General features: G+C 36.0%; 1 protein-coding gene across 5 annotated transcripts in view; it reads left to right on the top strand.

Moving 5' to 3' along the window:
* Positions 1–27695, top strand: part of CEP83 (centrosomal protein 83) — a 79658-nt gene that overhangs the window by 11109 nt on the left and 40854 nt on the right. For 4 of the 5 annotated variants that reach the window (XR_014082568.1, XR_014082569.1, XR_014082570.1 and 1 more), the window contains exons 3-7: positions 10268–10360; positions 13044–13175; positions 18377–18625; positions 21234–21365; positions 26513–26627. Coding sequence is in view for 2 of the 5 variants with exons in the window: in XM_081592166.1 (XP_081448292.1) it covers positions 10268–10360; positions 13044–13175; positions 18377–18625; positions 21234–21365; positions 26513–26627 (721 nt within the window). In the remaining 3 variants the exon portion in view is untranslated. The remainder of the gene's footprint in view (positions 1–10267; positions 10361–13043; positions 13176–18376; positions 18626–21233; positions 21366–26512; positions 26628–27695) is intronic. The other variant, XM_081592167.1, reaches the window with a different exon arrangement.

The following is a 27695-nucleotide window of genomic DNA, read 5'->3' as shown; positions in this document are numbered from 1 at the left end:
CTCAAGGTAAATTGCCTGTATCTCTTTGTGGAGATAATTTAATAACTTTGTCCTCCTCTTAACTATACTGTGAAAAGGAAGATTTTTCTTTACTGATACATTTCCTTATTGTCTTTTTATATTAGAAATTTAAAAGAATTATTATTCCAAAGATTGCACTGATCTTGAAGTATGAATTATTTATTTAAGCATTAGATATGCTCAATTGCTATCTTTTGTTGTTGTTTTTTTAGTAACACAAGTTGATTTTCAAAATTGTGTATATATAGCCTGCTATTTTCTTTATACAGAAAAAAGCTACTATATTTAATAACTCAGAATTTACCAGTCTTGATAACTTGTGCTTTTATTCTATTCATCCTTTATTGATCTATCTTGATTGATATGACAAATATCTGCCAATTTTCCATTAAGATTCATAAAGTATATTTGATATTTCAGTTGATATTTGATAATGCGTTATTTGGTATCTCATGTTTCTTCCTAATCCATTTTTTTTAATCTTTTTTTTTTCCAGTTTTATTTATTTTTTACTTTACAATATTGTGTTGGTTTTGCCATACATTGACATGAATCTGCCATGGGTATACATGTGTTCCCCATCCTGAACCCCCTTCCCACCTCCCTCCCCATCCCATCCCTCTCGGTTGTCCCAGTGCACCAGCCCCTAGAACTCTGTATCATGCATCGAACCTGGACTGGAGACTCATTTCACATATGATAATTTACATGTTTCAATGCTATTCTCCCATATCATCCTGCCCTTGCCCTCTTCCACAGAGTCCAAAAGACCTGTTCTATACATCTGTGTCTCTTTTGCTGTCTCGCATACAGGGTTGTCATTACCATCTTTCTAAATTCCATATATATGCGTTAGTATACTGTATTGGTGTTTTTCTTTCTGACTTACTTCTCTCTGTACAATAGGCTCCAGTTTTATCCACCTCATTAGAACTGATTCGAATGTATTCTTTTTAATGGCTGAGTAATATTCCATTGCGTATATGTACCACAGCTTTCTTATCCATTCGCCTGCTGATGGACGTCTAGGTTGCTTCCCTGTCCTGGCTATTATAAACAGTGCTGCAATGAACATTGGGGTAACACATGTCTCTTTCAATTCTGGTTTCCTCGGTGTGTATGCCCAGCAGTGGGATTGCTGGGTCATATGGCAGTTCTATTTCCAGTTTTCTAAGGAATCGCCACACTGTTCTTCATAGTGGCTGTACTAGTTTGCATTCCCACCAACAGTGTGAGAGGGTTCCCTTTTCTCCACACCCTCTCCAGCATTTATTGTTTGTAGACTTTTGGATAGTAGCCATTCTGATGGGTGTGAAATGATACCTCATTGTGGTTTTGATTTGCATTTCTCTAATAATGAGTGATGTTGAGCATCTTTTCATGTGTTTGTTAGCTATCTGTATGTCTTCGTTGGAGAAATGTCTGTTTAGTTCTTTGGCCCATTTTTTGATTGGGTCGTTTATTTTTCTGGAATTCAACTGCAGGATTTGCTTGTATATTTTTGAGATTAATTGTTTCTCAGTTGCTTCGTTTGCTATTTTCTCCCATTCTGAAGGCTGTCTTTTCACCTTGCTTATAGTTTCCTTTGTTGTGCAGAAGCTTTTAATTTTAATTAGGTCCCATTTGTTTATTTTTGCTTTTATTTCCAATATTCTGGGAGGTGGGTCATAGAGGATCCTGCTGTGATTTATGTCGCAGAGTGTTTTACCTATTTTTTCCTCTAAAAGTTTTATAGTTTCTGGTCTTACATTTAGATCTTTAATCCATTTTGAGTTTATTTTTGTGCATGGTGTTAGAAAATGTTCTAGTTTCATTCTTTTGCAAGTAGCTGACCAGTTTTCCCAGCACCACTTGTTAAAGAGATTGTCTTTTCTCCATTGTATATTCTTGCCTCCTTTGTCAAAGATAAGGTGTCCATAGGTGCGTGTATTTATCTCTGGGCTTTCTATTTTTTTCCATTGATCTATATTTCTGTTTTTGTGCCAGTACCATACTGTCTTGATGACTGTGGTTTTGTAGTAAAGCCTGAAGTCAGGCAGGGTGATTCCTCCAGTTCCGTTCTTCTTTCTCAAGATTGCTTTGGCCATTTGAGGTTTTTTGTATTTCCATACAGATTGTGAAATTATCTGTTCTAGTTCTGTGAAAAATACCGTTGGTAGCTTGATAGGGATTGCATTGAATCTATGGATTGCCTTGGGTAGTATACTCATTTTCACTATATTGATTCCTCCAATCCATGAACACGGTATATTTCTCCATCTCTTTGTGTCCTCTTTGATTTCTTTCACCAGTATTTTATAGTTTTCTGTATATAGGTCTTTTGTTTCTTTAGGTAGATATGTTCCTAAGTATTTTATTCTTTTCGTTGCAATGGTGAATGGAATTGTTTCCTTAATCTCTCTTTCTGTTTTCTTGTTGTTAGTGTCTAGGAATGCAAGGGATTTCTGTGTGTTAATTTTATATCCTGCAACTTTACTATATTCATTGATTAGCTCTAGTAATTTTCTGGTGGAGTCTCTAGGGGTTTCTATGTAGAGGATCATGTCATCTGCAGACAGTGAGAGTTTTACTTCTTCTTTTCCAATCTGGATTCCTTTAATTTCTTTTTCTTCTCTGGTTGCTGTGCCCTAAACTTCTAAAACTATGTTGAATAGTAGTGGTGGGAGTGGGCACCCTTGTCTTATTCCTGACTTTAGAGGAAATGCTTTCAATTTTTCACCATTGAGGATAATGTTTGCTGTGGGTTTGTCATATATAGCTTTTATTATGTTACGGTATGTTCCTTCTAGTCCTGCTTTCTGGAGGGTTTTTTTAATCATAAATGGATGTTGAATTTTGTCAAAGGCTTTCTCTGCATCTATTAAGATAATCATATGGTTTTTATTTTTCAATTTGTTAATGTGGTGTATTACATTGATCAATTTGCAGATATTGAAGAATCCTTGCATCCCTGCGAAAAAGCCCACTTGGTCATGATGTATGATCTTTTTAATATGTTGTTGGATTCTGTTTGCTAGAATTTTGTTAAGCATTTTTGCATCTATGTTTATCAGTAATATTGGCCTGTAGTTTTCTTTTTTTGTGGCATCTTTGTGGCATTTTTGGTATTAGGGTGATGGTGGCCTTAGAGGATGAGTTTGGAGGTTTACCTTCCTCTGCAATTTTCTGGAAGAGTTTGAGTAGGATAGGTGTTAGCTCTTCTCTAAATTTTTGATAGAATTCAGCTGTAAAGCCATCTGGTCCTGGGCTTTTGTTTGTTGGAAGATTTCTGATTACATTTTCAATTTCCGTGCTTGTGATGAGTCTGTTAAGATTTTCTATTTCTTCCTGGCTCAGTTTTGGAAAGTTGTACTTTTCTAAGAATTTGTCCATTTCTTCCAAGTTGTCTATTTTATTGGCATATAGTTGCTGATAATAGTCTCTTATGATCTTTTGTATTTCTGTGTTGTCTTTTGTGATCTCTCCATTTTCATTTCTTATTTTGTTGATTTGATTCTTCTCCCTTTATTTCTTGATGAGTCTGGCTAATGGTTTATCAATTTTATTTATCTTCTCAAAGAACCAGCTTTTGACTTTGTTGATTTTTGCTATGGTCTCTTTTGTTTCTTTTGCATTTATTTCTGCCCTTATTTTTAAGATTTCTTTCCTTCTACTAACCCTGGGGTTCTTCATTTCTTCCTTTTTCTAGTTGCTTTAAGTGTAGAGTTAGGTTATTTATTTGACTTTTTTCTTGTTTCTTGAGGTAAGCTTGTATTGCTATGAACCTTCCCCTTGGTAGTGCTTTTACAGTGTCCCATAGGTTTTAGGTTGTTGTGTTCTCCTTTTCATTCGATTCTATGCATATTTTGATTTCTTTTTTGATTTCTTCTGTGATTCGTTGGTTATTCAGCAGCGTGTTGTTCAGCCTCCATATGTTGGAATTTTTAATAGTTTTTTTTCCTGTGATTGACATCTAATCTTACTGCATTGTGGTCAGAAAAGATGCTTGGAATGATTTTAGTTTTTTTGAATTTACCAAGGCTAGATTTATGGCCCAGGATGTGATCTCTCCTGGAGAAGGTTCCGTGTGCGCTTGAGAAAAAGGTGAAATTCATTGTTTTGGGGTGGAATGTCCTATAGATATCAATTAGGTTTAACTGGTCTATTGTATCATTTAAAGTTTGTGCTTCCTTGTTAATTTTCTGTTTAGTTGATCTATCCATAGGTGAGAGGGGGGTATTAAAGTCTCCCACTATGATTGTGTTATTGTTAATTTCCCCTTTCATACTCATTAGCATTTGCCTTATATATTGCAGTGCTCCTATATTGGGTGCATATATATTTATAATTGTTATATCTTCTTCTTGGATTGATCCTTTGATCATTATATAGTGCCCATCTTTGTCTCTTTTCACAGCCTTTGTTTTAAAGTCTATTTTACCTGATATGAGTATTGCTACTCCTGCTTTCTGTCTCTATTTACGTGGAATATGTTTTTCCAGCCCTTCACTTTCAGTCTGTATGTGTCCCTTGTTTTGAGGTGGGTGTCTTGTAGACAACATATATGGGGGTCTTGTTTTTGTATCCATTCAGCCAGTCTTTGTGTTTTGGTTGGGGCATTCAACCCATTTACATTTAAGGTAATTATTGATAAGTATGATCCTGTTGCCATTTACTTTATTGTTTTGGGTTCGAGATTATACACCCTTTCTGTGTTTCCTGTCTAGAGAAGATCCTTTAGCATTTGTTGGAGAGCTGGTTTGGTGGTGCTGAATTCTCTCAGCTTTTGCTTGTCTGTAAAGCTTTTGATTTCTCCTTCATATTCAAATGAGATTCTTGCTGGGTATAGTAATGTGGGCTGTAGATTATTTTCTCTCATCACTTTAAGTATGTCCTGCCATTCCCTTCAGGCCTGAAGAGTTTCTGTTGAAAGATTAGCTGTTATCCTTATGGGAATCCCCTTGTGTGTTATTTGTTGTTTTTCCCTTGCTGCTTTTTATATTTGTTCTTTGTGTTTGATCTTTGTTAATTTGATTAATATGTGTCTTGGGGTGTTTCGCCTTGGGTTTGTCCTGTTTGGGACTCTCTGGGTTTCTTGGACTTGGGTGATTATTTCCTTCCCCATTTTAGGGAAGTTTTCAACTATTATCTCCTAGAGTATTTTTCTCATGGTCTTTCTTTTTGTCTTCTTCTTCTGGGACTCCTATGATTCGAATGTTGATGTGTTTAACATTGTCCCAGAGGTCTCTGAGGTTGTCCTCATTTCTTTTAATTCTTTTTTCTTTTATCCTCTCTGTTTCATTTATTTCTATCATTCTATCTTCTACCTCACTTATCCTATCTTCTGCCTCCATTATTTTACTGCTGGTTCCCTCCAGAGTGTTTTTGATCTCATTTATTGCATTATTCATTATATATTGACCCTTTTTTATTTCTTCTAAGTCCTTGTTAAACCTTTCTTGCATCTTCTCGATCCTTGTCTTCAGGTTATTAATCTGTAACTCCATTTTGTTTTCAAGATTTTGGATCATTTTCACTATCATTATTCAGAGTTCTTTATCAGGTAGATTCCCTATCTCTTCCTCTTTTGTTTGGTTTGGAGGGCATTTATCCTGTTCCTTTACCTGCTGGGTATTTCTCTGCCGTTTCATCTTGTTTATATTGCTGTTTTTGGGGTGGCCTTTCTGTATTCTGGCAGTTTGTCGTTCCTCTTTATTGTGGAGGTTCCTCGCTGTGGGTGGGGTTGGGTGGGTGGCTTGTCACGGTTTCCTGGTTAGGAAAGCTTGTGTTGGTGTTCTGGTAGGTGGAGCTGGATTTCTCTCTGGAGTGCAATGAAGTGTCCAGTAATGAGTTTTGAGATGTCAGTGGGTTTGGTGTGACTTCGGGCAGCCTTTATATTGAAGCTCAGGGCTATGTTCCTGTGTTGCTGGAGAGTTTGTGTGGTATGTCTTGCTCTGGAACTTGTTGGCCCTTGGGTAGTGCTTGGTTTCAGTGTAGATATGGAGGTGTTTGATGAACTCCTATTGATTACTGCTTCCTGGATTCAGGAGTTCTCTGGTGTTCTCAGGATTTGGACTTAACCCTCCTGCCTCTGGTTTTCAGTCTTATTCTTACAGTAGCCTCAAGACTTCTCCATCCTATACTGCACCGATGATAAAACATCTAGGTTAATGATGAAAAGTTTCTCCACAGTGAGGGACACCCGGAGAGGTACTCAGAGTTACATGGAAAAGAGAAGAGGGAGGAGGGAGATAGAGGTGACCAGGAGGAGAAGAGGGGGAATCAAAGGGGGACTGAGCAAGCTAGCCAGTAATCACTTCCCTATGTGCTCTCCACAGTCTGGATCCCTCAGAGATGTTCATGGAATTACACAGAGAAGGGAAGAGGGAGGAAGGAGACAGGTGGCCAGGAGCATAAAAGGGGGAATCAAAAGGAGAGAGACAGATCCAGCTAGTAATCAGGTCCCTAAGTGTTCTCCACAGCCCGGAACAGACAAAGAGATTCACAGAGTTGGGTCGAGAAGAAAAGTGGGGGGGAGATAGAGGCGACCTGGTGGATAAAAAGGAGAGTCAAAAGGGGAGAGAGTAATCAGGCCAGTGATCTTGCTCCCAAGTAAAAATGGGTACTGAAGATTGGGTTCTTAAAGGTACAAAGTTGATAGCAAAAAGCAAAGATTAAAAATCTAGAGTAGAGGTTAGATTCTCAAAAATACAATATTGAAAAAAAAATCACAAAAATTATAGAATATATATATATGAAGTTTGCTTTAAAAATGGGATCTTTTTTTTTTTTTTTTTGCAAGGTAATGGTAGGGTATAAAAATGAAAATTAAAGGAGTAATAGGGGACTTAAAAAAATTTCTTTAAATTAAAAAAAACGATAATAGTAAAAATACATCTAGGACTTTCTCTGGAGCTGTTGCGGACAGTGTGGGGTCATTTCATTTTCAGATAGTTCCTTGGTCTGGCTTGTACTTCTCAGGGTCTATAGGCCCCTTCCTATGTGGTCAGTGCTAACTACAGGGTTTTAATCTATTTCACCTGTCACTTCCAAATCGGTTCCCTCTGTTTGTTTTGGCTTCTTCTGTTTGCTGGTCTCTTCAGTGTCTAGTTTCCGCTGTGACACAAGGGGGGCGGTGGTGGTCACTTTTTTTAGGCTCATTTGTTCAGTTGTACTGTGGGGAGGGAGGAACACTGCAAACAAATATCACTGGCGTGTGTGTGGGGAGTGCTCACAGTGTTTCAGCCGCACTGGCTTTGCCCCCACTCAACGCCGTGTGTGCTTTCCCGGTCTACACTGCTCAGGCTCTAGGTTGCTCTGCCGGGAACTGTCTGATGCGGGCCCTGGGTTGCATGCACTCCCCAGGTCTAAGCTGCTCAGGTTCAGGTTCTCAGGTACTCCTCAAAGGCGCAGACTTGGTTGGGCCTGCATTTTGTGCCTGTCCCAGGTCCAAGCAGCTCAGGTGACCAGGTGCTTGGCGAGCACAATCGCCCCCAGTTGAAGGCTGCAACTTATCGCCTCCCCCATCCCAGCTGCTCAGTTTTCTGGGTGTACAACAGGCGCTTTCTCAGGTGTACCATGTGTCTCTTCTGGGGAGCTGATCTCTGACTGCGACCCTCCCGGCAGAGGTTGACCATCCAGAATCCCAAGAGGTCTTGGTTAGCAACAAGTCTGCTTGTAGTTTGGTATAGGATGCCTCTCTGGGGCCGCGATTGTGCCCTTCCTGCTCTGGCTGCCCTCGCCTGCCTGTCTCCAGCAAGGGATGGGCCGGCCCACAGCTGGCTAGCTCTGCTCAGTCCTTTGTTCTGTGAGTGGGCCTGGCGGTGTCTTAGGTTAGGGCTTTTCTCAGGCTAGCTATCCCACAGTCTGGGTTGCTATCTCAAGCTAGTTCCCTCAGATTGCCCTCAGGGCATTCAGGCCCGGTTCTTACCCTAAGCAATGCAGCTCGTGCCTCCCTGTCCAGCCCCTGCTTGTTAGTGGGGGATGCGAGCGTCTGGGCTGCTGCTCCACTGGGAGTTGCTGTTAGGCACGTAATCTATGGGTTTTATTCATTTATTTTTCCTCCTGGTTTTTTTGCCCTCTGAGATTCCAAGGCTTGCCACAGATTCCAAGGCTCGCCACAGACCCGCCAGAGAGAGTGTTTCCTGGTGTTTGGAAACTTCTCTCTTTTTAAGACTCCCTTACCTGGACGGATCTCCTTCCCTACCTCTTTTTTTGTCTCTCTTTTTACCTTTTATATTTTGTCCTACCTTCTTTCGTAGACAATGGGCTGCCTTTTTGGGTGCCTGATGTCCTGTGCCAGCATTCAGAAGTTGTTTTATGGAATTTGCTTGGCGTTCAAATGTTCTTTCGATGAATTTGTCGGGGAGAAAGTGGTCTCTCTGTCCTATCCTCTGCCATCTTAGGACCTCCTCCTCTTTCTGTAAAAATTTAAAGTAGTGTATGTGCTTATGCATCTATAGACTGCCTCAAGAAGGCTATGGAGGTTACTTATACTGGTTGCTTTCTAAGAGGGAAGCTAGATGACTGAAGTGAGAAAAGGACAGTTTTTTCCTATTACATTTTGTTTGAATTATTTTACTTATGTAATTATATTTATTCATTTCAAGTAAAAAGAAAAAAATTTAAACAAATACTGAGTAAGTTATAAGAGTATGAACTTGGTATTCAGGAACCTTCTACTCTATGGCTCCCCTTTCCCTTTTGTTTCCAGCCAGGATGCACCTCACCTGGGCTGTGTTTAACAGAATGTTTCAGCATGGTCTTGGTTGTTACAGAGTCTGGAGATTACTACCAGTATTGACACAGTGTCCCAGGATTCTGAATTTCCTGTAGTGCTTAGTGTGGTTCCACCTAAAATGCCTTTAAGCCACCTTTGAGGATCATTTTTCTCCCCAGGGAATCTAATATTTTATCCATTCTTTGATTTTGTGTTCTACCTAAGTTTTAGTTTTCCTATTCCTTTGATGTGCCATTCTTTCTATACTAAATATCTTTTTCATTTGTCCTTAACCTGTCCATTAAAACTATATTGCTTATTTTTAGGTATTTGTATGTATAAATTATTTTTCACTTGAGATTTGAGCTATTTTGGGGGAGAGATATACCTCCTGGAGTTTTTGTAATCTTTATGAAGTTTGACTCTTTGTGTGTTTTGATAAAAAGGGATATGATAATGTAGCTACTCAATATATTCTGGATTGTTGTGGCAATCAAAATTAATGCTTGTAAGGAATTTAAAACAGTATGTTATGTAGATTATAGTGTGTTATATGATGCTTTATATGTAGTAGGCATTCATTCACTAAAGTTTTTGAAATATTTGGAGTATTGATGAATAAATCCGTGAACATTATTCTTAGTTTTCAGAGATAAATGTAAATACAAACTAGGTTTTGTTTTTTTTTTCGCAACCAGTATTCATTAATCCATTCAACAAATAATTGTTTCCTATGCACTGGGCAGTAGTCTGAGTTTTGGGGAACACATGGTAACTAAAGACCGTGTTCTTTTAAGAAGTTTACATATATACTTACTTATTGAAATATGAGTTCTGTAAGTTTATAAAAGGGAGGAGCCTAAATTAATTTTGCTGGAACAGTAAATGTCAGCCTTATCTGATTGAAAATAACTCTGAAGAATTTCCTGTGGTATACCAAATTATTATAATTTATTTTGCTTGCTCTCAAAAAAGACTTGGCCACTGTATCCAACATGATAATCTTAGCTGCCAACATAGTTTTTCCTAATAATAGCTATAATAATCAGTGATTGTCTTTACCTCATGTTAATGGGATTTTGTTAATATTTTATCCATTCTTTGGTTTTGTGTTCTACCTAAGGTTTAGTTTTCCCATACCTTTGATGTGCCATTCTTTCTATACTAAATATCTTTTTTGTTCATCTTTACCTGTCCGGTAAACGTATATTGCCTGTTTTTAGGTATTTATATGCGTAAATTATTTTTCACTTGAGATTTTGAACTAATTATGGGGAGAGACATAGTTCCTGGTAAATTTTTGTAATCTTTATGAAGTTTGACTCTGTGTGTTAGTCTGTTAATCTCTCAGAGCTTGAAATTGAGTTTTGTTGTTTCAAGTGATGGTTCTGTTTATATAATGATTATGGTAAAATTAAGTATATTGCAACATTTGTTAGTTAAATTTCACTGTTACGATTAGGAGAGAGGCTTCAAAATTTGCTTGATTCCTGAATTTAATATTTGTGATTTTGTATTTAGAATTGTTTGTATTTCTCTATGTGTTAGGTATTAACTCCACAAAAGTTGGAATTGTTACGAGCCCAAATACAACAAGAGCTGGAAACTCCAATGAGAGAACGTTTTAAGAATCTAGATGAAGTAAGTAATTTGTGTTTATATTTTCATTAGACTGTGAAAGGCTTGATGAGAAAAGCATCATTTTCCTACTCAAAAGCCCTGCAGTGGCTTCCATTCTTACTCACAGTCCTTATAGTGCCCTTCAAGACTGCACAGGATAAGATCCTGTTCCTCTGTCCACATTAACCTTGTTGGTGTTTCTTTGGTACTCTAAAAGTGGTGCAGTTCGAGACTTTGCTGTAGCTATTACTCCTGCCATATATCTCTTGGTTAACTTTCTCATCTTCAAGGCAGCTGAAATTTCACCTTCCCAGTGAGGCCTACTTTGACCTACTGCCTCCATTTAATATGGCAGCCTCCCTTTCCCATCACTCTTTAAATTTTTGGATGCCAATTTACTCTGCTCTACTTTTAATTTTTCTCTAATATTTATAATCTTCTAAATATGCTATATATTTATTGTATTTGTTTTAAAATTTTTCTCTTTACAACTGCTAGAATGTGAGTTGCATGAGAAGAGGAACCTTTATCTGTCTTGGTTGACTGTTATAGTCTGAGTTCCTGAAACTCTTAGCATACAGCAGGTGCTCAATTAATATTTGTTAAATGAAAGGATGAATTTCAAGCAACCTCAGAAAAGTAAAAATTTATTAGTTTTTCTTCAAATTGAGATGTCTCCTCATATGCAATGTTAGTGTAATGTGACTAATTGTTTGATAAAGGAACAGGAAAAGATGACAAATATTGACTATACTAGGTACTATACTGGACATTTTATATGTTACATTATTTAATAAATATACTGAACCTTATACATGCAAATGAATATTGTCTCCTTTACAGTGGACCCTTTTGGAAAGTTGTAGTCTAGTGATATTGCCATTGCACAAAATAGTTGTGGAATCCTCTTTTCTAAATGATTTTCTGGCTTGATAAAGTCATTTTTTGAATATCATCCTCGTTGGTAACCAAAGCATTACGGTTTAGTAGTAGTAAACTATTTTTTGGGCTCCAAAATCACTGCAGATGGTAACTGCAGCCATGAGATTAAAAGACGCTTACTCCTTGGAAGAAAAGTTATGACCAACCTAGATAGCATATTAAAAAGCAGAGACATTACTTTGCCAACAAAGGTCTGTCTAGTTGAGGCTATGGTTTTTCCAGTAGTCATGTATGGATGTGAGAGTTGGACTCTAAAGAAAGAGCGCTGAAGAATTGATGCTTTTGAATTGTGGTGTTGGAGAAGACTCTTGAGAGTCCCTTGGACTGCAAGGAGATCCAACCAGTCCCTCCTAAAGGAAATCAGTCCTGAATGTTCATTGGAAGGACTGATGTTGAAGCTGAAACTCCAATACTTTGGCCACCTGATGCAAAGAGCTGACTCATTTGAAAAGACCTTGATGTTGGGAAAGATTGAAGGTGGGAGGAGAAGGAGATGACAGAGGATGAGGTGGTTGGATGGCATCACCGACTCAAAGGACATGAGTTTGAGTAAACTGCAGGAGTTGGTGATGGACAGGGTGGCCTGGTGTGCTGCAGTCCATGGAGTTGCAAAGAGTTGGACACTACTGAGAGACTGAACTGAACTGAGTAGATTTAATTTTGGGATATAACAGAATCACTTGAACCTGAGTTAGATGATCAAGTTAAGTGAAAGGATTTTTTTTTTTTTTTAATCAAAGTATGTCCATAATAAAATCATGAAACCCAGTTTCTTGGTCAATAAACTGGCTTAGAAATCTTTCAACTGAAGATTTACAGTGAGTATTTTAGGAGGCATGCTTGCCTTATTAATTTCTTGATGCATGTTGAAATAGTGTCTCCCACTTCTTCTTGCTCTGTTGCCTAAATTTTTATTGAGATTCAGAATGCCATCAACTTTTTAGTGTTAGGGAGCAGAATTGGATCATAGGTATTGCGTGTGTTCTTGGTTAGTCAGGAGGGTTGGTGTTATACTTCAGACTGGTGTGTTGACTTGGACTATCATTATAACATTTGAATGTTAGGTTATTATGCTAAGCATTCAAATAACCATTTACATACTTAGAATTCATCCTTTCTGACTTTTAAGGGGGTATTTTATGTTATAGAATTAGTTTTAATTTTTATTATTTTTAAAAATTCGAATGTAATTGCTTTACAATATTGACTGTACAGCAGTGTGAATCAACTGTATCTATACATATATACCCTCCTTTTTGAGCCTCCCTTCCACCCCCACCCCCCATTCCACCTCTTTAGGTTATCACAGAGCACTCAGCTGAGCTCCCTGTGCTATATAGCAGCTTCCCACTAGCTAGCTATTTTACACATGGTAGTGTAAATATTTCAGTGCTACTCTCTCATAGAATTAATTTTTAAAATCTATTTTGAAAGGTGTGCTACATTCTTAAGTATTATTTTATTAAGCCCAGAAGTCAAAACTTCTGACATGCTGCATGTTTCTATTATGAGAATCAATGAGGAAATGAGATTAATGATGATTTGCTTTGTTAATACCTTTTCAGGAGTGTACTAATTCTGTTTGTAGCATTCTTGTCATGAGGACTTTTCCAACGTTTGTTTATATTTCTGTTAAGCTTATTTTTTACTTTTATAATGGCTTTCAGTATAAAACAGTTTAAATTTTTTGCAAAAGTGATTTTTAAAGTAACTATAAATTCACTTTTAAGTTTGTGATAAATTACAGTCTTTTTAAATTTAGGAGGTGGAAAAGTATAGAGCTGAATATAATAAGCTTCGCTATGAACATACATTTCTCAAATCAGAATTTGAACACCAGAAAGAAGAATTTGCACGTATTTTAGAAGAAGAAAAAATAAAACACAAATCAGAGGTGAGTGACTGATTATACTGGTTTAGTTGTTATGCTGCTAATCAATAAAATTTTTGATTATATATTTTTTGTGAATCCCAACTTGGAGCTGATTGCATAATTGTTTTATTGGCTAATAATTGTATGGCTAATATTTGTCATTATTTTCACCTGCTCTATAGCAGCATTTTTCTTGTGAATATTCTTTTTTGACTGTTAATTTTTCTTCTTTCCCTCCTTCCTTTTGCCCCAGTTAATGGAGATGCATAGCCACAGAGACAGACTTCTCTTGCAAATACAGTTTATCTGTGTGATTGCTTGGTTAGCAGTGTTCCCCTTTGCTTATTAAAATCAAACCATATTCAGGAGAGCTCTGGCTGTCAGCACATGCTCCTTATTTCCACTGATAAAATTAAGGAGTTTATACCTTAGAGAGTGCCCGTCACCCTCCACATTGTGCCCCTCACCACCCCTGTGTTCTTTCTGATATCTACAACCATAACAATGCCTGTAGTCTACAACCGTATTCTATGTCTATTGAGTTAGGTGGCCTCTGTGCTCATTTTGTGGTTTGTCTGCTAAATTTGCCAAAAATGAAATTTGTGTTTCTTATTCTTCATGTTATTTTTAGGTGATTTTTCAGGATGGAAAGAGAGAAATAACAGTGTTATCTTTCTGTGTTCCCTGGTGGCTCAGATGGGAAAGAACCAGCCTGCAATGCAGGAGACCCAGGTTCAATCCCTGCATAGGGAAGATCCCCTGGAGAAGGAAATGGCAACCCACACCAGTATTCTTGCCTGGAGAATTCCATGGACAGAGGAGCCTGGCAGGCTATATAGTCCTTGGGGTCGCAAAGAGTGGGACACAACTGAGCAACTAACACACTTTCATTCAAATAAGAAATCTAATGCTAGTTGAATTTATAAAAAAAATTGCTTGCTGTCTGTAGTTATGGGGAGTGTTCTGTGTACAAACACATCTTCATCATATATTTATTGCGTTGTCCTTATTTGGAATTAAGAGCTAAAATATACTCTCCTTCCTTTAACATTTACTAGTTAGATCAAGTTGATTTCTTTTTATCAGTGAGCAAATTGCTCCATGATTATTTGAAATATGAGAAGTTGAATGAACTTCAGATCATTTGAGTCCATTAACCCTATATGCGAGACAGAATAAAAGACACAGATGCATAGAACAGTCTTATGGACTCTGAGGGAGAAGGTGAGGGTGGGACGTTCTGAGAGAATAGCATTGAAACATGTATATTATCATATGCGAAACAGAACACCATTCCAGGTTCGATGCATGAGACAAGTGCTCAGGGCTGGGGCAATGGGATGGCCCGGAGGGATGAGGTGGAGGGGGAGGTGGGGGGGGGTGTTGGGATGGGGAGCACATGTGGACCCATGGCTGGTTCGTGTCGGTGTATGGCAAAGACCACTACAATATTGTAAAGTAATTAGCCCCCAACTAAAATGAATAAATTTATTAAAAAAAAAAAAAAAAGCAAGAATTTGATACTAAAAAACTAAAAGTAATTATAATAGTCTTTTTCATTAAAAAATTATTTATGACTTTTTTTTTAAACATTTGATCTCACTTCTATTATGGTCAGTGAGATGAGGCAGGACTGTCTTATTTTCTCCATTTCAAATGGAGACACTGAAGCACAAGATAAGGGATTTGACCAAAGTTTCACAGAAACTCGTTAGCCAAGTTGACAGAACTCTGGTACCCCAACTCCTAGCCCAGAGTTTTAAATTTGAAATTACTAATGATTTGAGGTTGCCATGTTAATTAAGGGCTATCTACCACTGTAATGTTGTAGAGAAATGAGTCGATTTATATTACATAAGATTTTGAATCTATAATAATGATAGATTTGAGGGAACTACATATAAAATTTTTCCTCTGGGAAAAGGAATGATAAAAATTTCAAATTTAAAATGTAGATTTAGTATGTTGAAGAGTAACTACTGAGATTAAAGATAATTATGCTTTATTTTATACTTTGCTTTTAAAATCTAATGTTGATTGATGTGTATCTGGTAATGATTATTTGTGCTCTCTTAGCTTTATCTTTTTTCTTTTTTTTTTTTAAAGAATGAAACCTGCATCTGAAATCTGATGGCTATTCTATTTTTCATCCATGAAAGACCAAATGATAATCATTAAAAATTTTAAGGTGCTAGTGGCATCATTAATTTTCTAATTGGAATGTCTTATGACGTTCTTAGGAATCTGGAGATAAATGACTAGCTCTATGCCATGATTAATAAAAGCTGGAAAAGTAAAACTTCCTAATAAGGCCGAAGTTCTCTCCTTTCTACTTCCCAGTTGATTATGCAGGAGCAGTATTAATTAGTGGATAATTGGGTGTCTGCTTTCATTCCATCACTTATGTTTACACTCCAGTTTCTCTATACAATTAAAAACTAGTGAGATGATGTGGATCGCAAAACAGCAGTAAAACTTCAAAGCAAGGCCTACTTTTACCATCTATCAATTTTACAATTTTAACTGGTATGAAATATATTATCTTGGTGTATTAAAAATAATTGGATTTTCTTGCATTAATTAAGGACTCACACAATACTTGTACATTTTCATTTCGGCAGGTGAAAGAACTAACTGAATATTCTTTAGTGTTTTGGTTCATATGGTAATACTTGTTGAAGATTTTGTTATTAGTGTTTTCCTGAGGAGCACGCTAGGAATTCACATTTTCCTCATGATATTTTACATTTTAAAAATTACATGAAAGAAGATAACCTTTTGAAAAAGATATGTCATGATTTCTTAGTGCATTTGACTGTAAGCACATATTAAGTCTGGGATTTTATACAAATGAAATTCTGAAGTTGCATACATTGTTATTTGGAAGTGGTACTACTATGTTTTTATTTTATTAGGACTCTGATTTTATATTATTCTGCAAATAGTAATGAAGAGCAATACAGAGAGTTTTAGGTTCAGGTGATTTTAATGTAGGCTGAATGAGAGAAAGAGTAATCCAGTGAAGAAGTATTAAGATCTTGAGAGAGGGCAGTGAGCACTGCACCATATGAAAAACTGATATAATACATAATGACAGGTCTCTGAGACTATTCCATCATGTGTCCCAAACTGGCTGTGCTCTACCTTGGCTTATGTAGGGATCATGAGAATCCAAAGCTCCTATGGCAAAAAGGAGAACTTTTCTGGGTCTCTGTTACCACATGCTGTTTTTTCTTGATAGCACTGGTAGCACGAGAACTGATCATGCCCTTCTTGTTTGGGTCCTTACGCTGACATGTACATAATCACATTGGTAGACATTATGAAACCTCTCAGAACACTTTTGTTCTGGTGGGTTCTAAAGTTCTATCTGAAGTGCTGCTTTAGGTCCAGGTGTTTCCTTTATTTAAAATATTCCAAATTCTCTAACTTACACCCTTCTCAGATTACTCTGAACTACATTCTAATAGACAAAAGTGATGGGACCGGATGCCATGATCTTCGTTTTTTGAATGTTGATTTTTAAGCAAGCTTTTTCACTCTTTTGTTCACCTTCATCAAAAGGCTCTTTAGTTCCTCTTCTCTTTCTGCCATAAGGGTGTTGTCATCTGCATATCTGAGGTTATTGATATTTCTCCCAGCTATCTTGATTCCAGCTTGTGCTTTATCCAGCCTGGCATTTCTCATGATGTACTCTGCATATAAGTTAAATAAGCAGGGTGACAATATACAGCCTTGACATATTCCTTTCCCAATTTGGAACCAGTCCATTGTTCCACGGAGAAGGAAATGGCAACCCACTCCAGTATTCTTGCCTGGAGAATCCTGTGGACAGAGGAGCCTGGTGGGCTGCCGTCTATGGGGTCGCACACAGTTGGACATGACTGAAGTGACTTAGCATGCATGCATGCATTGGAGAAGGAAATGGCAACCCACTCCAGTACTCTTGCTTGGAGAATCCCAGGGACGGCGGAGCCTGGTGGGCTGCCATCTATGGGGTCGCACAGAGTCGGACACAACTAAGGGACTTAGCAGCAGCAGCAGCCATTGTTCCATGTTTGGTTCTAACTGTTGCTTCTTGACTGCACTTCTTAGATACATTTATAGTAATGTGAGCAATCAGTTGTCTCTTGGGCCGTTTTGGCCCAGGCTGCAGAGCATTACTTTAAGTCCTTTTGGCTTAAAGTGAGCCTTCTAAGCTCATCCTGGCTAAAACAACTCCTGGTGGTGTTTATATCTGTCATTTTTAACTTTCTTTCTCTTTCTTTTTTAAACAACTGAATTTTTTTTTTTGAAGTTAAATCATCTAAATAAACCCCATATATAAAAAGAGGAGCTGGTATGGTTAACAACAAAGATTTGTTAGTGGTAATAGTAGGGGATAGGGAGTTGGAGAGATCAGCAAAGGGAAAGAATGAATTTTACTCTGATTACTTGGACCCTTATTCCTGGAGGTGAGGGACCTCTGAAGTGCCTTAGAGGTTAGGAAGCAGCTTGAAATCTCCCGATGCTGAGGTGCATGGGATCCAGTTGCAATGGTTGGCATGAATAAGAAAACCATTGGTCTTTCTGTTCAACAAGTTCCCTGGTGATTTATCATTACCTTGGGGTAGTGATTTTCAGTTCTTTCTTGCATCTGAGAATTAAGAACTAGGCCATCACTACAACTGGGGCTTTAATAAACTCTCAGCTGTCATTAAAACTATCATCAGTGACATTTGTAGTTAGTAATATGGACAAGCAGCTTTTTTTTGTAAATTAAGTTGCCTTGGAATAGATGATTTTATTAGTGTAGATATAGCCAAAGAATTACTGTCAGATGAGGAAAAGCTTAGGAGTAATCAGCATATTGATCTTGCATAAGCCCCTATAATGTTCTGATGAATTTTAAAACTACTTGACATATTTTAAATTATTCTGTAGTATTATTTTTAATTTTGAACTTTAGCCAGCATTTGATGAAGCCCTGTGCTAAACGCCATGAGGAGATGGAGGGAAAAAAATAGGACAGGGTCCTTGCCCTCACATTTGAGTCATTCCAAGTACAGAATGAAGAACATGACATTTTAGGATTTTTTTTCCTTTCATTTTTCATTCACCACCTGAGCTTTTTTGTTTCATATTATGCAGTTTCAAATTTTAATTTGCTGGCTTGTAAAGCATGTTTATGGCTGAAAATTTGATAATTTAAGGTTGTATGTTTTCTTTCAAATTATTGTTAGATTGCAAGATTGGAGGAAGATAAAGAACTCCTTAACCAGTTGCACAGTGTTGATCCCACAAGAGAGAGCAAACGATTGGAGCAACATGCTCGAGAAAAAGCCCATTTGCATCAGAAATTAAAAAGTTTAGAAGCTGAAGTAGCAGAATTAAGAGCTGAAAAAGAGAATTCCAGTGCTCAGGTAGAAAATGTTCAAAGAATTCAGGTGCGGCAGTTGGCTGAGATGCAGGCTACAGTCAGATCCCTGGAGGTAAGGTTTTAATTGCTTCCCGATAAACTATGGCATCCTTTTTCTTTTTTTTTTGAAATGCAGTTGACAGACCTTTGATTTTTAGAACATAAATATATGCTCACCACTTTAATGCTGCTGACGCATTTGTGGAATCCCAAGAGTAGATACACTTTCTGTAAAGAAGAAAGCTCTTGATTGAAGCAATAGCTATGCTACTGCATTTACAAAGGGATTATTTATTCTTTGGGAGTCATGTCACCGAGCTGAAATGTTTTAACTCTTATAACGCCACAGAGTAGAATATTCAAAAATTTTTTTTAAAAATTGAGTTTCTGAAGACTAAAATCATCTCAAACCAGAAAGAGAAATTTCTTTCTAGTCATTCCCTTACTCTATGATTTAAGATCTTAAAATCATAAATCCTGTTTCAACAGAAATACCGCACTTATGTTTCTTATGACAGCTTCGTGCCAGAGTAACAAAATTCAGCTTGGCTACTAATGCACATAAGCCTTTACTGAAGTATTCCTAAGTTCATTAGAGAAAGAAAAGAGCTGTCAGAGCTACATTAGTACTCTTAGAGGTATTCTCCTATGAAGTTCCTGGTTTCCATTGTTGGAAAGGAAAAACTTTTCCTTTATCCTCTTAGGTTCACTGTTTGAGGATTGTGAGTTAAATTGACAACAGACAGATTAGCAAGAGAAAAGGCAGATTTTTTATTCATGTGTGTAAACAGGAGTTCACAGAAAAATGTGACTCAGAGGCAACTGTAATTTGGGGCTTATATTCCATTGTAATGAGGAAAAGAGATGGGGAGAAAGGACAATTATAGGAAAAAAAATGACTTTTAGGAAATATAAATGGGCCCTTAGGAAAACAAATAGGAGATGTGACAATTTTGTGATGGTGTTTATGTAGATGATTTCTTATCCTGGTGGTGTTGTCTCCTGTGATGGAGATTGGTCTTCCCTAGTTATGAAACCCCTGGGGAAGGGACTTCTAACACTTAAATTCTTTTTAGAGGCTCTACTTTCAGACAGATAAGAGGAGTTTAAGGAAAAAGTTTTTCATGTGTCTTCTGATTCTCAGAAGACTTCAGCTCAAAGTAATTTTTATGTCGCAGTGGCAAATTCTGGACCCCTTTACCATTTTATTTAGATAATGCTTAGTGTCTTACGTGAAGCAAATATACTAGTTTTATAGTTTTTAAAAATTTATTTATTTCGAGCAATCTGAAATGTTTTGTTTTCAGAATGTTTCAGAATAGTTGTGAAGTGATTTGAACTGGAGGGAAATTAGTGTGCACATAGTTTGTATTTAAAATCCAATATCCAAAGTAGTGAGTTTTTTCCAGGCAACTAACTGGTATAAGAAGTATATAAGTATGTTTTGAAGAGTAGAAGTCACCTTTTTGTTTTCCGGATGAAGCTCCTGACAGTATTTAGTGGATTCTTGAACTAAAGTTGTCATTGGACAGTATCATTGGACCTTAGACACGAGGCAGTTCAGAATGAAGTGTTTATGTTGCCATCCTTCCATCCTTAACGTATCTCCACAGTGACAGAATAAGTGGGATGATTGTGATTTGAGTATGGTATGTGATCTCTGTGTGAAACTTTGTGTTGAGGTGATTTAGTGATTATTTTTAGGACAAGTGGAATGATGACACAGGGTGGGAAGTTTATTTGTGATGTTTTCAAAAAAGCCTATGTTTTTATTATTTGTCAGATGAAAATAAGTAAATGGCAGCTAGCATGCTTTTCTTTGTCGGGTGTTTTTTTTTTTTTTTTGGCTCTCATTGTGCCTGGAGAGTATCATTTTATATGTGAGGAAAATAATTTTTTTGAATTATTTTTAATATACTCCCTATCATATTTAAGACATATAGGAAATGAGATGTTATAGAGCTGAAGCTTATCCTTTAATTGCAAAATGTTTTCATGTTAGCTGTTTTGAACAGAAATATTTTTAAAAAGTATTTGTTTTTCCTTTTCTAATTAAAGAGTACTATGAGTATTACCAACCAGAAATTTTCTTGACAACTTCATTAAGAATTTTTATTATGTGATGAGGTCAGGAACTGTGGAATTCTTTGCCCATACTTCCAGAAGCTCCAGATTAGTTGAGGATTTTGAAATATTCATCTTTTGGGGGTTTTTTTTCCCTCCATAATCTCCATTGATTTTAGATTTTCAGTTGTCACTTCTTAATACCACAAATGAGCCCTCCTGTCTACCTGGTAATATATTTTTTCATATCTTCTATGCACTTATAATCCCCCAGAATGCTTATTTGAATTATGTTCACAATAATAGTAAATAGGTATCAAATGAGTGTGTTAGGTACGCATTCTCTGAGAGAAGTATATGGGTTTTAGCTTGGTGGTGGGGGTTGTTGATAAGTAAGTTGTCTAGGTAACTTTCTTGCATATTTCCTGGAACAAATATCTTTCATTTGAATTCTAATTGCTTTGAGAAAACTTGTTAGTTTGGTATATGTTAATGTTGAGGTTTTGAATAACTTGAGGTAGTATGATTATTACATTTATTTAGTTAGTGCTTATTTTATTTTTATATAATTGTAAAAAATTATCAGCAAATTTTAAAATATTTTGTTTTAATAAAAGGCTGAAAAGCAGTCAGCTAAACTACAGGCTGAACGCTTGGAAAAAGAGCTACAATCAAGCAATGAACAAAACACTATGTTAATTAGTAAATTGCATAAAGCTGAACGGGAAGTAAATACATTGGCCAGTAAAGTAAGTTGTCCTCCGTATCTGCTTTATTCTTTAGAATGCTTGAGACTGTATAATTAATGACAAAGGAATTTTGTGTTTAAGTAGCTTAGTTCTCTACGTTGAAGTATCTTTTTTGGTCTTACTCTACCTTCTAAATACATGTAGAATTTGACCATTCTAACCGCCTTCATTGTGACCACTCTAGTCCAGTTCTTAGATTAGCCTCCTAACTTGGTCTCTTTACTCTACCCTATCAGAGCTTTGTGTGATCTGGCCTCTGCAATCTTTCCACAGTCCTCATAGTCCGTTTTCCCTCCTCTTCACTTTGCTCTAGGCTCATTGGTCTTCTCACTCTTCTTTGCTCAGGCTTCTACCTCAGGGCCTTTGTGCTTGTCTGCCTTGCATGATCTTCCCTCACATATGTATATTGTTTTCTTCTTCACCTATTTCTGATGTTGCCTTATCAGAGAGGACTTTTTCTTTTCTTCACTTAGTGAAATACCATCTTCCCTCTTCCTCCACCTTACTGTCTTTTTAATCTGCTTTATTTTCCTTCATATGTCTTAACACCATGTGATATATTTGTTTATTTTTGTCTTTTCTACCCCTTTTCCTTCAATTGAATATAAGCTCCAAGAGAACCAGGACATTGCTTTTGTTACTGTTAGATCTTAGCTCCTGTAACAGTACTGGCACACAGTATACACTCAATAAATATTTGTTAAATGAGTGAATCAACAGCATGATCTGAATTTGTTTGTTTGTTTGTTTTTAAAGAATATAGTGGTTTGAGCATCTTTAATATATAGTATTCTTAGAAATTTAGGTGTTTTTTCCCTCCCTCAAAGGCAGTATGTATAAGGAATCCAGTAACCAGAAGTAGGATACCAATGATGAAAGTACTTTATAGAATACTGTAGTGAATATCAGCACTGGGGGGAGTCAGACATATTCAAATTACATTTCTTCCCCTTATTAGCAGTGTGATCTTGGGCAATTTACTTTCTCTGTGAAGACTTTAGCATTTTCTTTTATGAAACAAGACTAATACCTTATAGAGTGCGGCAGAGATTAAATGAGATATTCTGCACTTAGATATAAAGAACTTAGCATAAGACTAATATATAATCACCTGAATATACCTATATTAGTAGTACTTGGGGCAGCTCTAAGAACTTGAAAATAAAACTGATTTCTGTCAATGAGATCATGTATTATATTTCTATTAGAGTAATGTAAAATCACCTTTAAAAAGGTTTCTAGACCATAGGGAATTTACCATAGTCTGGTAGAAATATGTGGACTTATCTAGAGGAGTAATGTATGCATCATAAATTCCTTGTCCAGAGTCAAACAGTGTTTATGACAGAGGAAAGAGATAGTTTTAGTTGGCAGAGTATGAGTATTCTGGTCCCACTGAAGAGATTATTCTTACTGTGGAAAGGAATACCTCAATCTGTTTTAAGTTGTGGCTATGAAATAATCAATTCCTCCCATTACTTTTGTTCTGATTGCATTATCCTAAGCAGCTTTCTCTAAAATTTTTTGTACAGGGAGAGAATGGACTGGTCCTTCAGGGTTAGAATATTCTAGTTTCCATTACAGTTTTTTTCTCGTGATTAATAAACTGACTTTCTGGTTTTATAGATCGCTTTTTGTAAACTTCAGTAGTGTGAACTTTGTAAACTTTAGTAATCTCTCTCTGACCTTGAGAGTTGTCTTTAAGTGTAGTGACAAAATTGGATTTCTGTGTCTGAAAGGCCAAAGCCATAATATTAGATATATTAAATGCCATCCTTGGAAGATAGCCTACCCAGTTTTTTCTGTGGCAAATACATATATTTTCCACTTTCAGACTGTATGTTTATTAACATACATTGCTAAGAGTTGCCGGTTTTGTTAAAGGCACATTTATATTATTTTGCATATAAATGTCTATTAAAAACCACCCATCAACTTTAGACAAATCAAGTTTTCATTTGAGATCTTGCATTATAAAAAGATTTTGTTGGAATGATAAATTTTAAAATAATGTTTTAAGCATTGGCACAGTTTTCTTTGCAACTTGAAATTTTCACCAACATTTTGCAGTTCTCACAAATGATTGTTTGCAATGTAAAGGAACACCTGGGGTGTTTTTGTCTAAATCATTCAGATTTGTAAATGTTTGTTAGGTTTTGAACAGAGTTATGTCATATAACTATCAATGTCTTGGATTAAAAAGTATTACCAAAGATGGCCTAAAAATAATGACCTTAAAAATATTTTATATTCAGTTAGATAAATTCTTCTGTTACCTCGAGGTGTTTGAGCTTTAGAACTCCAATAACATGTACAGTTTTAAGGAAGTCATCCCACAGAGTTATCCTTATTATGTAAGTTAATAAGGTCATTCCATCTCTGGCCTTTGAAAAAGATCAGAGTTTGAATGCTGTCTCTTTGGAATTTACCTGAAGAGCTTCTTGAGTAATACATTTTTTCAACTATATTTGAATTTCTTGCTTAAACATATTGTTTTCTTGTGTGTGTTTGTGTAATTTAACAGATTCTGAACCCTTATAAAATGCCTATTCTTGCTAGTTTGTTATACTTCTTAGTTTTATTAATACTAGTTAATATTCTCTGAGTATTAATGCTTCTGTTGTGTCAAAAGCATAAAGCAAATTCACAAAGGCTAGAATCTACATGGAAAACACATTGTGGAAATAACAAACAGGGTAGCTTGGCCCTGGGAAGTTAAGAAGACTGTAAATCTTTTCAAATTATGTGCAATGTTTTAACATTGTACATTTTATTTAAGAAAAGGTTCCTGGTTTTCCTAGGGTTTTTTGATTGATTATAAAAGTTAAAATCTAGGAATCTAGGGGCAGAAAGAAACTATTATAGCTATTTGGGATTTGGTTCATATTACTCATAGAAAGTACTTTTATTTGTCATATCTCAGTAATTAACATTCATACAAGTTTTTCCATTTTTTATAAAATAATTCCTTTTAATATCTTTTAGGAAGTTATTTAACTGTTAGTATGAGTGCAGTCATTTTAGGATTTTAGAAATGTGGCACTAAAGGAAAACAAACTCATCAGGGTCCTTAGATAAATTTGAATGCCTGTTGCTTGGGCATATACCACTAGTTTAATAATAGTAGTAGTCTGCAGATAACATCCTGTCTAGTGTTTATTCAGTTTCATTGATTATAGATTAATTGAAAAATATTTTCTCATTTCAGTAAATCTCAGAGTGAATGAATTAAAAATATGATTTTATATATTTTGTAGTTCTTCTCATTGAAATGAAAGATTCTGCAAAATAAGATGGCTCTGATTTTCTACCTCATCTATAAAGCAGCTACAGTGTGGTTTGCTAATGAATTATATGTCATTCTTAACCTTCTGTAGTTAGTGTATAATAGCAGGTTATGATTACATTTGTTATACAAATTGGACTTTCATTATAGCTGTATTTAAATTTTAAAGCATTTATGAATTCTATCCATGAAATTATAAAAACCCAATCTATAGCAAGTTTGAATTTTAAAATGAATACAATTTTTTAGCTGCTCTGAAAGCATTTAAAAACTGCTTTGTAAATATTGTTCTTTGAGACTTGCTTACATGGAAAAGAACTTCAGGAAGATTTAAAAATGCAAATCTGATGTCAGCACAAGGTATTCATTTTGTGTAGTGTCATTTGCAAAATCTATGGGTTGATTTGGAGGGTTGTGTCTTAGTGTGGTTTTAGCAGTACAAAGGCAGCACAGTACTTTCTTAATTTGTTTCCTTTCAAAGTGAAGATTTTGCATGAAACCCTGTTATGGTTCCAAGACCTTTCATAGATGGAGTCTTTTCCAGTAAGATACTTCTGTTTCTCATCTTTGCCCTCTTTGGCTCTAGGACCTCTTCCTGATTTATTTCTAACTCCCATCTCTAGTTTTTATAGACTTTTATTGCACTCAAGTAAATTATCTTTTATCCTCCTATTACCACCATCTTATATTTTACATATTGCCTTTATATATTTGTGATTTTTCTCCTCTGATTTAATAGTTTTATACAATAGTATAATATGTGAGAATGCAGGCTTATCTAACGTTAATGTCCATATTGGTTAAATCCTCAATATAGTACTGTACCTAATTTTGGAAACACCTCACCAAAGGGCAGGGATATGGAAACTTAGAGAGTAGTGCAGATGATTAGAGAGACAAAACTTTCTTCTTTGCTGCTGTATCCCCAAGCTTCTCAGAAAGGGCTTGGGCACATAATAGGTGCTCAATAAATATTTATTGGATAAACAAAGGAATACTACTTATGAACTATAATCATTCAACTTTCAAAAGGATTGTCTCAGAGAAAAAGCTATGTTGGTTAACTGTATAGGAAGTATTAGTTACATTGACCTTGGGGCTTTAAAAGAATTAGATTTTGGCAGTAAAGGTTCAAATTAGATTTATACATTTTGTACTTGTTTAACCTACTAACCAACCTGTGCACATGCACACGCAATTTAGTCACCAAATTCAGTAGATTATTCTTTCTTGTCTACTTTGTCAGTCCTTTGCCTCTTAATTGGTTTATTTCTTTTCAGTTTCTTGATCCAACACACTTAGAGTTAACCTTCTGAAATAAAGTTGATTGTATCACCTTTAGCAGCTAACAGGATAAACAGTCCTTTTGTATGGCATATAGGTTTATTCCCTGACAGATTTCACACCTTCCTATTCTCTATCTGTAACAAGTTGGTTGTTGGTCTCCTAGCATACTGTTGATATTCTACCTTTATAACATTTTATATGCTGTGCCTTATACCTAAAATGCCTTCTTGTCACCAGCACTCTTTTTTGGAAGAAGACATCAATATTTCTTCCCTGAAGATGTTTCAGTCATTGACTGTTAGATTTTAGGTACTTGCAGTTAAACTTTTAAAGGCCAGATTAAGCCAGATGACCCCATCCAGCTATTTAAAGAAGTGACTCAGTTCAGTTAGAAGCAGACTGTTTTCTCAGTGCCAAGTACTGTTCTAGGCACTGAAGCATCTTCCCTCCTGGAAGGTGCTTACACTCTGTACTCTGCTACCAAAGGTTTTTCTCATTTCTCCTAATGTTTTTGGGTTAGCACTTAGTGGCAAGAAAATGACCAATAGTAATTTCAATTTCTGATTATCAACAGGTAAAGGAGCTTAAGCATTCAAACAAACTAGAAATAACAGACATCAAACTGGAGGCAGCAAGAGCTAAGAGTGAGCTAGAAAGAGAAAGGAATAAAATTCAAAGTGAACTGGATGGTAATATATGATTTCCCGTGCTTTTTACTGTTATTGTCAGATATAAATTCAGATTACTAAAATAGATCAAACTGAATTTTTATTTCCAATTTTAAGCTTAATTGAATTTTAATTTTAGAGCACATGTGTATGGTTTTTGTTTGTGTGTTAAATGTTCATTCTATGATGTAACTTAAAAAATCAATCTTATGGTTATATCATAGTTATTTGATTAATACATAAATTAAGTGAAACTTTATGGATAGGATTCCATACTTCCAGTGTTTATAAACTTAAAATCTCTTTAGATCATGTGATTATTAGTCTCAGATCATTTTAATTCCAAAGAATGTAAGGAACGTAGGTGGGTTTCAGGCCCGATTTTTAAGTCAAATTTTTTTTTCTTAGGTAGATGCTAAGCCAGTTGTTGGGTCTCGTTCAGCCTCAGCTTATTTTTAAACTCCAGTTTAGCCTTAGAATGTCCTTATCATCAAGATTTCTTAGAATTTATATTGTTCCTGACTTTTCTTAAGTATTTAAATAAGCTGCCTGGACCTGCAGCTGTCATCAAATTGGTCTTTAGTTGAACTAGACTCCAGTTTCAGACAGAGCTTATGATGAATGACTGTTTTCATTATTAATTTCTGCTTGGTGTTGACTCATGGATTTTCATAGTGTTAGGGAGCAAATTTTCTTTGAAACTTAGAGTTTGAGAGCCAGCTTTGCATTTTTTTAAACTTTGAGTTAGATGTGAATTTGTTTTAATTATTCCATGTACAAAATACTTGTCATTACAAGGAAAATTTGTGAATTCATTGGACATACTCGAAAGCTTCCAATTTATATTAGAAATCTAACAGTTCTAACAGGCTTTGATTTTATTCACTCTGCTTCCTAGCTAGCTTTCTGTGGGATTTAGATTACAGAACCCTTTTAGAGGTATTTAAACCTCTTTTGATATTACCCAGGTCGATGTCCCCAGCTCTCAAGATCCAAATGAGTAAATGTATATACCATTTATTAAGGTTTTTTTTGTGTGCATGCTTAATAAAATGACAAATGAAGTCTGAGTAGTAGTCTTTTTCATTA

This window comes from Giraffa tippelskirchi, chromosome 4 (genome assembly GCF_054371585.1).
Source record: "Giraffa tippelskirchi isolate mGirTip1 chromosome 4, T2T-mGirTip1v1.2.pri, whole genome shotgun sequence".
NCBI lineage: Eukaryota > Metazoa > Chordata > Mammalia > Artiodactyla > Giraffidae > Giraffa > Giraffa tippelskirchi.
The sequence above is the reverse complement of the archived record's forward strand: the minus strand, read 5'-3'. Positions and strand labels throughout refer to the sequence as shown.